We start from the raw sequence: 12,563 nt of genomic DNA on the forward strand, positions 1-12,563 counted from the left end.
TTTTTATATGTCTCACAATCATTTTTTACTCTGCTATTTAGATCACCAACAAGGACCAACTTTTCCTTTTTCATTGTGTCAGTTGCTTTTTCTAAAGCCTCAAAAAATTACTCCACTTCTACCTTAATAGAACCTTCTGTGGCACCATAGGCACAAATAAGTCTCATTGTCCAGTTCCCCATTCTCATATTTGTCCACATTACTCTACTTGAGACTGACTGCCATTCAAGAAGATTAGCCTCGTATTTTGTGTTGAATACTATGGCTACTCCTTATTTTCCTTGATTGTCATTGCATGAATATAACATTTTGTATTTATTGCTCAGAAAGATCTCACCAGTTTTGGTCTTTTTTGTTTCAGTCACCTCTATTATGTCGATCTGGTACTTATCTAATTCCTCAGCTATCTCCATTTCTTTGCCATTCAGGCTTCTTACGTTGATAGTACCGATCTTTAACTCTGGTGATGTTGAGTTGGGGTTTGTTTTCAGATTTGTTCCAGTAGCTGACTTTTCGCTGTTCGCCCTGGTTCCCTGGCGAAAACAACGGGGGCCTTGTTTAACCGGGCGATGCCCCAGCTGGCATGAAATTTTGTCATGTTGTACCATCATTTTTTATTTTGGTTTAACCAATAAGAATACAATTTGGTCGGCTAAATCCCAAATTGCCAGCCCATCCTCGTTCGTTCAGTATCAAAGTAGATACCCAACAGAGTGCACCACGAGAAGGTGAGGATTGGACATTAGGTCAGAAGCCCTGGTCGGTTCTCCGCATTCCTTTAAAGGCTATGTGGAGGTCTCCTCTCAGTTATACAGCTTTGACCCTTAAGCACCCCAACTGAAGCCTTTTGGCTCTTTATTTTAGTAATTAATCACTTTTATGTGCTGACCAACATTTCTCTTACGTTTCAAGTTCCTTAGTACTGAATGAGAGTTTTTGCTCTCCTAAGATTTCTACCTGATCTCTGAAGAGAACCAACCAGTTCTAAACAGTTGTCAGGCCAGTGAAATATTATCAAAATGGACTAATAAAAGGCACATATATAGACACTTGGCTAGCAGCTATGTCTTTTAAGTAGTCCACACGAAGGCAACTCAGGGATGCCGAGGAATGTATTCCTGCAAACACTCTGGTCAACTTACAAAACTTTCATAGTTTCTACATTCGGCTTTGAAATAATGCTCGATTTAATATCCACTTTTATGTAATGAAGAATAAGTATTTCGAGTGTGGTTTGAAAAGTTCTTGACTTCGACCATAGATGGGAACACTCTCAGCAAGATTTTTTTCCCTAAGTTGGTACATCTGTAATAAGCATCTATGTGAAATTGAAGGAGGTTTTTCGTCAAAAGAAATTCGTTCAAAGTTCATAAAAGTTTATGGGCACTCTTCTCCCTCGTTTTCGACAATTAAGAAATGGGCTGCCGAGTTTAAACGTGGCCATACCAGCCTTGAAGATGATCCAAATGAAGAACATCCAAAAAGTGTAACACCACCAGAAATTATTGATCAAGTGCACAATATGGTATTGGATGATGGGTGAGTCAAAGTGCTTGAGCTTGCTGAGACTAGAGGCATTTCAAAAGAACACGTAGGATATATTTTGCATGAAGAATTGCAAATTAAAAAGCTTTGTGCAAGATGGTGCCATGCTTTGTCACAGCAGATCAAAAATACACTCACGTGACAATCTCTGAACAGTACTTGGAGCATTTTAACAAGAATAAAACTGATTTTGTGTGTCGATTTATTACTATGTATGACACTTGGATTCACCATTACACACCAAAATCCAAACAGCAGTCAAAACAGTGGACAGAAGCTGGTTGTTCAGCAGGAAAGGTCATGGCATCTCTGTTTTGGGATGCTAAAGGCATTTTTTTTTATTAATTATCTTGCAAAGGGTAAAACATTAACTGGGGAATATTATTCCGATCTTTTAGCCAGACTAGACGAAAAAAATCATCTTTCATTAGGACAATGCACCTGCCTGCAAAAGTGTTTTGGCAATGGGAAAATTAAGGGATCTGCACTATGAATTGTTGGAACATCCACCCTATTCCCCAGATTTGGTTTCTTCTGACTTCTGTCTCTTCCCAAAACTAAAACTCTTCGTCAATGGTCAGTGTTTTTCTTCTGATCAAGAGATGATTGCAGTTGTAGAGGGGTATTTTGCAGATCTTACTGAGACCCACTACAGGAACGGGATAATGGCAGCAGAGCATCATTGGAAATGTATTAGTATTAAGGGGGATTATGTTGAAAAATAAAAAGAATTTTGAAATTATAAGTTCATTTTTTCATTGTTGTGCTGAGAACTTTTCAGTCCATCCTCGTATTTCAAACATGACCAATTTTTTTTTCTAAATTTTGAAAGAGCTTAAATTAATTGATTGCATTATTCTATTATGAATTTGGTTGGCATTAATTTGCCAATAAATGACCACTAAAATAGTCTGAATATATATCTGTCATATTTTATTCTTGTTTCTTCTGTATTGCAATAATTTCACAGTTTTATTGTATAAAACTAGCATTTATTTTAACATATTAATGCTTAGAATATTCTACATTAATGTTTTAATTAAATGACATTAATTTTCATGGTACTGCAAAGGACATCAAGTAGAAACAAGATGGAGAAGTTCATTCCTTATGTTTAAAGTTATTAGCAATGAATGTATCACTTTCCTTCATTTATATATTGTGTTTAAACACCGTTTATTATGTGAAAAAATTTGAATTTCAGTGACATTAGACACTTTCCTCAGTAATCTAAACAAACAACACAAATGCATACAATTGAGATTGAAAAGCAGAACACACTTCGTTTCTAGATACGCTTGTGACATGTCTTCCTTCTGACAGTCTTTCCTTCACTGTTTACTAGAAGCCGACACATACTGGCCAATATATACACACAAACTCCTACCATAACCCAACACAAAAACTATTGGTTATTAATACACTAAAAAACAGGGCTTTGAAGATTTGCTTTAATTAACAAGCACTCAAAGAGGAATTAAAAGTTATCACAATACCTTCCTAAAAGATGGTTACATCCAAAATACTATCAACAAAATTCTGTACAAGATCTCACTTATAAACAAGACTACAATAAAACTGTAACCATTCCATACATTAAAGGGATATCAGACAAAATAAACACAACACTACAAAAATACAACCTTAAAGCCACCTTTAAACCTCCTTCAAAATTAAAAAACTTACTGAATTCATCCAAGGATCCAGTCCCTCTGCTGGCCCACCCTGGAGTATACCGTATTCATTGCACCTGTAATTTGCCCTATATAGGGGAAACAGGATGCACAATTCCTATCAGAAAAAAGGAATATAAACGACCCATTAAATATAAGTATAGTCAAGCTGGTCTTTCTGATCAATGCCCTGAACACTTTATGTAGAATTGACTGGAAAAGCACCTGTTGTTTACATCATGCCAAAACATGGTATGAACTTAAATTTGGGGAGGCCTATGAGATTCTTATCAATCACTCTAATCTTAACAATAATGATGGATGGAAGGCACATATTCTACCCACTTAACTTTTCTTCCTAAGAGTTACTCACAAATAGGACCATAGGTAATCTAGGATCCTAAATCTAATATAACAGTTGTCACGTTAAATTAGGTCATAATTTTTACTGTAACAAAACTATATGAAATAATGTTTCTCTGATGTTGTCTTAAATAGAATATAGTTTTCATGTAGTTAATTTATTTAATTTCATTTATTTATTGTAATTTTATTTTCACTAGAGGTCAGGTCAGTAGAATAACCATTAATCTAATCATTGTCTCTTCAGCATACTGTGTGAAATGTAATTTAGCTTGTCTTTGTATATATGTGTGTATACTCCAGATGATGACCTTAATATGAAGGTCGAAACATCAAGAAATTAAAATAATTATTTATAACATGGTTGTATTCTTGTTGAGAGGTTGTATTCTTGCTGGTTAAACATGATAACTAATATTTAAGGAATTGACAGCGTATACTAGAAATATAAATTAAATAAACTTTAATATATACTTTCCGATGTTTTGGCAAACGTCACGTTGCCATCTTCTTGGGAACTTAATAGAAAGGCACGTGCACACAAGTAATACATAACAGCAAATGAGAACTGAAGCTAGGAAGCTAACATTTTCCTAAAGTCCTCATGGTGGCCCCTGGCGGGCTATATTGGTGGTTCTTGGCCTTTGGGCTGAAGTTCTTCTGATAATTGTTTCCCAAATTTGGGGCAGTCTCATGCATCCAAATTTGTTGAGGTTTGGCATGTTCCTAAGGGCTGAGGCTGATTCCATGAATAGTCTTTCATACTTGAACTTGCTGCGGTGTATGACTGTGGCTTTCTTCCATCTTATTCTGTGGCGAGTATCCAGAGCGTGGTCTGCAAGCCCAGAGTGGCTGTACTGGTGAAATCGGATGTAATCCTTGTGTTCTGAGATTCTGATATTTGCTGTCCTGCCTGTTTGGCCAAAGTAAGACAATTTACAGCTGCAAGGGACCTGGTATATACCAGGTAGGTCTAGGGGAAGTGGTTGGTCTTTAGTGGAGCGGATAAGGGATGCCAATTTTCTATGTGGTCTATAACAAGTGGTTAAGTCATGTTTTCTTAAGATTTTGTTGATTTTTTCCGAGGTGCCTCGGATGTAGGGAATGGTGATGGATTTAGAGTAATCTTTTTTGTGAAGGGGAGGGGGTGGTGGGTTGTGGATAACTGGGTTAAGTATTTTCTGGATTTTTTTTTGGGGGGGGGGGGTAGCCATTGGCTGAGAAAGTGTCATGGATGTGATTTAATTCACTGGTTAGGGCTTGGTCATTTGAACAGATTATTTTTGCCATGTTGAATAGTGTCTTAATAACTCCATATTGTTGTGAGGGGGGGTGATGGGATTGTTGGTGAATGTATCTGCCTGTATGGGTGGGTTTTCTATAAACTGAGAAAACCAAGGTTCCATCAGGTTGGTGGGTGACTAGTGTGTCTAGGAAGGGGAGGTTATTGTTTTCCTCTTTTTCCAGGGTGTCGGTTGTTTAAGTGTTAGGAAGGAGAGGAGTGAATCCGGGCCATGTGGCCAAATAGCGAACACATCATCCACGTAACGAAGCCAAATAGTGGGTTTTTGTGGGGCGGAGTTTAAGGCTTTCTCTTCAAAAGTCTCCATAAAGAAGTTGGCCAAGGGTGGGGAAAGTGGTGAACCCATTGCTGTCCCCTCTATCTGTTTGTAGAATTTTTCCTGCCAAACGAAATAGCCTGAGTTTATTGTAAACTGAAATAGGGCTGAGATATCGGGAGGAAATTTAGCTTGGATTAGCTCTAGGGTTTCTTTGAGGGGTACATTCGTGAATAGGGAGGAGACATCAAAACTGACCATTATGTCATTATGTTGCAGTGTAAGGTTTTCTATACTGGCTTTGAAGTGGGCTGAGTTTTTTATGTGTGATGGTGCGTTGCCAGTATAGTGTGAGAGCGCTTTGGCTAAATGATTGGCTAGTTTGTAAGTGGGGGAATCAATGCCATCCACTGTGGGACGTAATGGCACATTTTCTTTATGTATTTTAGGGAGCCCATATATGCGGGGGGGGGGGGTCTAGAGTTATAGGGTTTTAGTCTGTCGGTAACCTCCACAGGCCAAGAAGTAACCTTCTTAAGGAGCCTATGGAGTTTTCTAATTTGTGAGTTGGTGGGATTGTAATTAATGGGGAGGTAAGTGGATCGATCTAATAGCAAAGCCTTGAGCTTACCTGTGTAGTCATTAAGGTTGAGTACCACAGTGGCGTTCCCTTTATCCGTTTTGGTGATCACTATTTCTTTGTTTCTCTTCATTTCTTGTAGTGACTTGTATACACTAATAGATATGTTGGATTTTGGAGGTTTTGCTTTTTTGAGAACACAGGCTACATCCAATCGAATATCGTTGGCGATATTCGATTAGTATAAGCCAGCGTATAAGCCTCTCAACAAGAATAATGATCATCCACGGAGATTCCTTCGCATGCAAGGCCCGCCATTACGGCAAACTGAAGCTTAAGTTATCCAGACAACTTAACCATCTGGCATTCCTAAAACGCTGCCGGGATAATCAAGTTATCCATAACTGTGTAAAATTTAAACTGAAATATGTGAGACGAAGCGGTTTAAAATTTAAACCGCTTCATCTCACAAAAAGCTCTCCGTATCTACAATCGGGCAAGCCAGGCTTTGCTTCGGGAGCAAATTACCGCTACACGCGGTTCCCTAGCCGACATAAACAGAGCTATTTTAGCGCTAGAGAATGAGCTTTCACATACACTTAATCACGAGATTTGGTCAGTCCTACATGACATCTCGTGTACAGCAGCTAATAAAGAATTCGATCGAATACGGAGCCGACATATCAACAAGTTTGTTAAATTAATAAAGAACTCGGCGTCCAAACCTAAACTACAAACCAACACTGTAGTTAACCTTTCTTCAGTTATCTTGAAGACTGAAGCACTCAACGTTATGTCACGTGGTCACAACTTCGCCACTGCTCCTAAGAAATTACCAGCCGAGGAATTAATGATCCAAATTGAACGCGGAATTCGCCAACTTCCAAGCCACATCGCCAACGATATTCGATTGTATGTAGCCTGTGTTCTCAAAAAAGCAAAATCCAACATATCTATTAGTGAATACAAGTCACTACAAGAATTGAAGAGAAACAAAGAAATAGTGATCACCAAAGCGGATAAGGGGAACGCCACTGTGGTACTCAACCTTAATGACTACACAGGTAAGCTCAAGGCTTTGCTATTAGATCGATCCACTTACCTCCCCATTAATTACAATCCCACCAACTCACAAATTAGAAAACTCCATAGGCTCCTTAAGAAGGTTACTTCTTGGCCTGTGGAGGTTACCGACAGACTAAAACCCTATAACTCTAGACCCCCCCCCCGCATATATGGGCTCCCTAAAATACATAAAGAAAATGTGCCATTACGTCCCACAGTGGATGGCATTGATTCCCCCACTTACAAACTAGCCAATCATTTAGCCAAAGCGCTCTCACACTATACTGGCAACGCACCATCACACATAAAAAACTCAGCCCACTTCAAAGCCAGTATAGAAAACCTTACACTGCAACATAATGACATAATGGTCAGTTTTGATGTCTCCTCCCTGTTCACGAATGTACCCCTCAAAGAAACCCTAGAGCTAATCCAAGGTAAATTTCCTCACGATATCTCAGCCCTATTTCTTTTGGCAGGAAAAATTCTACAAACAGATAGAGGGGACAGCCATGGGTTCACCACTTTCCCCACCCTTGGCCAACTTCTTTATGGAGACTTTTGAAGAGAAAGCCTTAAACTCAGCCCCACAAAAACTACCATATGACTTCGCTACGTTGATGATGTGTTTGCTATTTGGCCACATGGCCCGGATTCACTCCTCTCCTTCCTAACACACTTAAACAACCAACACCCTAGAATCAAGTTCACCCTGGAAAAAGAGGAAAACAATAACCTCCCCTTCCTAGACACACTAGTCACCCGCCAACCTGATGGTACCTTGGTTTTCTCAGTTTATAGAAAACCCACCCATACAGGCAGATACATTCACCAACAATCCCATCACCCCCCCCCCCCCACAACAATATGGAGTTATTAAGACACTATTCAACAGGGCAAAAGTAATCTGTTCAAATGATCAAGCCCTAACCACTGAACTAAATCACATCCATGACACTTTCTCAGCCAATGGCTCCCCCCCCCCCCCAAAAAAAAAAAAAAAAAAATCCAGAAAATACTTAACCCAGTTATCCACAACCCACCACCTCCTCCCCTTCACAAAAAAGATTACTCTAAATCCATCACCATTCCCTACATCCGAGGCACCTCGGAAAAAATCAACAAAATCTTAAGAAAACATGACTTAACCACTTGTTATAGACCACATAGAAAATTGGCATCCCTTATCTGCTCCACTAAAGACCAACCACTTCCCCTAGACCTACCTGGTGTATACCAGGTCCCTTGCAGCTGTAAATTGTCTTACTTTGGCCAAACAGGCAGGACAGCAAATATCAGAATCTCAGAACACAAGGATTACATCCGATTTCACCAGTACAGCCACTCTGGGCTTGCAGACCACGCTCTGGATACTCGCCACAGAATAAGATGGAAGAAAGACTATTCATGGAATCAGCCTCAGTTTTTAGGAACATGCCAAACCTCAACAAATTTGGATGCATGAGACTGCCCCAAATTTGGGAAACAATTATCAGAAGAACTTCAGCCCAAAGGCCAAGAACCACCAATTAGCTTCCTAGCTTCAGTTCTCATTTGCTGTTGTGTAGTACTTGTGTGCACGTGTCTTTGTATTAAGTTCCCAAGAAGATGGCAACATGACGTTTGCCGAAATATCGGAAAGTATATATTAAAGTTTATTTAATTTATATTTCTAGTATACGCTGTCAATTCCTTAAATATTAGTTATCGCATTAACATGGTTGTAGATTCCATAATTTTTATAAAATGAATGCTCTCATGGTGTAACACTGAAGGAAAGGAAACCATCTCATATTAAATTACATACGTATGGGGGGGGAATTCTGATAAACTCCTAGAACAAAAATGATATAAGAAGAGTTATTAAAGCAACTCTTTTTATATATCCTAAAAGAAAAAGAACAAATTATTGCAATGTGATGAAACATGGGGGTTAAAATGATTTAGGATACGTCTTTCTTGTGATTATATCAGTTGCTTTAATATCATTTTTGTTCTAGGTGTTTATCAGAATTTTTCAGCCTCTCCTCTCTTCTCTCATATATATAATTTTTATTAGTTTAATTTATTGTAAGTGTACTTTTAAAAACCTGATTTTTTATGAATGTTGCTGCTCTTGTTTAAACTTCTTTTTACATCTGTTTTTCTACACTGATTTTTACCTCTTTATGGTGTTTTATTTGTTACCTTGTATATTGCTAAGAAGTGTTTCATGTCATTATATGCAGATTTGAGAAACATGCATACCACTTATTTATTATGTGTGTTTGGCTTGGCATGACCATAGATATGCTTATGCCATTAGATCCAAAAACAAATAAGCTGTTTGTGAGTTTTATGAATTATTAGTTCTAAAAATCGAGTGTGCTGATGCAAAAACAACTTTTCTGATTTTTCCAGTTGTCCTGAAAGGTTTATAATAACAAATGATGGACAGAATTGTACCGATGAAGATGAATGTTTAAGTCAACCATGTTTTAATGGTGGTTCCTGCATCAATCTTCAAGGTGGAAAAGGATTTTATTGTGTCTGTGAGAGTGGATTTACTGGTGACCTTTGCAATGCTGTTAGAGAAGAAAAGGTGATGCAGCTTGGTGCAGCAGCCTTGGCTCTCATTGTTGTTTGTTTGTTTGGTATCCTTAGTAAGTATGAATTATTTCTGTAAACTTATATAGAAAGATTCTTTGTAAATGAGTTGACTTGTGGATGTAAATTTTTATTCAGAATACCAATAATTGACAAATTGTTGAACTTTAACTGGATTGCATAGATTTCTCATTCATAAAAATATATTCTGTTATGATCTGAGCAGACACATTTTATCTCAGCAGGCACCCCCCCCCCCCCAGTAATAGTACTGGCCCTTTTCATTCTTTTTCTATGGTTTTTTCACATAATCTTTGCTCTACTTCTCCTCATTCTTTTTACTATCCTATCATTTAAACCACCATTCACTGGGATTTAATGCCTTGCTGCCACATATGTAGTGCAGTGCAACCCACAGACATCTGGAAAGGGAGAGATCCTGTAGTCTTGCACTACTTTGGCTTTTGCTTCAGCAAGACAAGCATCCTGGATGGCCTGGCCACAAGCAATCGGCTAATGTGCTTCTTGTAAGAGTCAGTTCTGTCACAGTAAGACTCCTTTCCCCTATCTGAGGACAAGGACCAAGGATTGCCGTGGTGTTGGTATAGTATCCAGGGTAGTCCTGACATTTCACTCTCGGGCACAGTCATTGTTTGCAAGAGAGTGAGCATTCATGTGGGGTGGGGGGGGGATCTCTGACGCTTAATTAACCTCCCTATGAGTATAATTTTTCATACTTTTGTATTTCAGCAAGCCCCAAACAGGTTCAGAGACATCAGCAACAGTCATACCAGCATTCTTAATGTTACACTCAACATGTCATCCTTCTTCGTCCAGAAGGATTTGGAAGAATTCCCAAAATCTGTGGGAAAAAACTGTATTCGGGTGATATTCTGGTAGAAACAACAGACTCAATCACTCATCTCCATGCAACACCATTTGAGGGTACAAATCACAGCTACCACCACAAATCTTTAAATTATTTTTGAGGAATAATTTCAGAATAGGACCTCTTGATGCCCTAGAAGAGATCCGCTCTGAAATGAAAGACCGAGTAGTAATGGCTACGAGGAGAATACTCATATATAGATATAGTCAGCACCTGTACAGTTAGTCTCTACATCCCGAATCCCTTGCACTGCTTTAAATGTCAGAAGTGTGGTCATCTCAAACTGCCTATTGTGGCTCTGCCATCTGTGGTCAGTGTGACAGTAAAGGTCATGGAAACAAAGACTAAGAACAACACACCAAAATTACCCAATTTTGAGGGGGATCTCCCTGCTTAGTCCTAAGCATGCCAAAGGTGGAAGGATGAAAAAGAGATCCAAAAAATAAAAACTGGGCAGCACATCCCATACCAACATGCAAAGAAGCAGTATTCCACAAATATAGTAACATCTAGTGGTAAACTTTCCCTATGCAATGGAGTACACTTTCTTTACAGTCATCTTCTTGGTAACTGTAAAGAAAGTATTAGTAGGAATTTTGACACACGTCAATCCTTCCATCTCATGACTATAATAGCCTTAAATGGTACAATTTTTTTGCTGTGTCTTTAGAGTACATGAAAGAGAGAGAAACCAGTATGGGCTCACTCCAAAGATGACCTGTCTACAGATGGCAAGGATACCTTCATTCCCACCCACCACCCCCAGAAGAAGATAAAGTATTTAATATATCTAATGCCCTGAAGGAAGTCCAATTTGACGACATTATGGATATTTTTCCTAATGAAGAAGGAATGGTCGACACTGGCCATCCACAATTTTCTAGAAAGAAAAAATCCAAAGCTAATGAAAATGAAACTTCACAAAATTGGAAATCAGGTGATACCACCAATAAGAAACCATGACAACATTCCTATAATGGAATTGTTGTGGAATACATCAGTGACATCAGGGGTGGGGTCTTGCAGAGGTGTAACCCTGTATTCTTCTGCTTGCAAAAAACATATTTGAAGTTGCATGATAATCTGACATCACCTAAATGTTACTCTCATTCATATGGACAGAACAGAGGATAGATCTGCCATTGGAGGAGTTGCCATCCTTGTGGGCAACCATACCCTTCCCTTCGAAGTAGTCCCACATAACACCAGCATAAGAAACAGTTTTTATCCAACTCTCAGTTGGAATCGTAATAACTGTTTGCCTCATATATCTTTCTTTTGCCACTGATATTTCTGACCTTGATGGTGTCAGTGCAGTTACCACCCCTTTTAACTGGGGATTTGAATGGACATATGGTTCTGTATGCGTATGGTTCTGCCTGCAAATTTCAGAGGAAGAATTGTTGACTGTTTGCTCCACAACAATAATCTACCCCTCTCCTTAAAATACATACATATTTTTTATTAAATGTATTGTAAATATACTTTTAAAAACCTGATTTTTTTATAAATGTTATATGAATTTTACTACACTTAACTTTTTTTGACATGTTTTATGCTCATCTTTTATGTCTGTTTTTCTAAACAGATTTTTATCTGTTTGTGCTGTTTTATGTTTTTCCTTCTGTACTGCTAAAATTGTTTCATTTGTTTTTATATACACAATCAACCTATATGTGCCACTTATTTATTACATGTGTACTGATGCATCATGACTAGAGCTGTCCTTGCACCAAAAAAAATAAAATAAATAATCTGAGCAAAGAAGCATTGCCAGAGAATGCTTGAACAATTGTTTCGATTAATAGCATGTAAACAAAAAGTACATCATGCTACCTAAATGATCAGACTAATTTCAGTAACTTACTTTCAGTTAATGTTTCATGTCTGAATCTGTGATAGTTTTCTATCACGATTGTTGAGTGGTGGGATTGTACTGCATGCAGACAGAGCATTAGTTTGATGCATCTGTTCTGTTGTTTTACTAGCTGTTTTCAACTTATTCATTCAAAATGTGGAATTTGCCCTTGGGCAGGATACTATAGAGCCACAGATAGGTGGGTGAATCTCTCTCTCTCTCTCTCTCTCTCTCTCTCTCTCACACACACACACACACACACACAGTGAACATCTGAAAAGGTAATGGCTGTTAATCACTGATTATTTATCTGCAAAGTGTGTGTGTTTATTTGATGCAATTTCCTAACTTTTTAATCAGAAGAAATTGGAAAATGTCTATATTCTAATTAAACTTAAAGGATTATGTGTGTCAGTTTGAACAGTGCCTATATTGTCCATTTGAT

General features: G+C 38.2%; 1 protein-coding gene across 1 annotated transcript in view; it reads left to right on the plus strand.

The window, feature by feature from the left end:
* The window catches only part of LOC150103211 (neural-cadherin-like), a 540,895-nt gene that overhangs the window by 506,862 nt on the left and 21,470 nt on the right, over positions 1-12,563 (plus strand). The window contains exon 34 of the mRNA XM_090397648.1: positions 9,186-9,427. Within this exon, the coding sequence (XP_090253774.1) occupies positions 9,186-9,427 (242 nt within the window). The remainder of the gene's footprint in view (positions 1-9,185; positions 9,428-12,563) is intronic.

Source organism: Typopeltis vanoorti, chromosome 9 (genome assembly GCF_054136105.1).
Source record: "Typopeltis vanoorti isolate ZY-2024b chromosome 9, IOZ_Tvanoo_1.0, whole genome shotgun sequence".
NCBI classification, from domain to species: domain Eukaryota; kingdom Metazoa; phylum Arthropoda; class Arachnida; order Uropygi; family Thelyphonidae; genus Typopeltis; species Typopeltis vanoorti.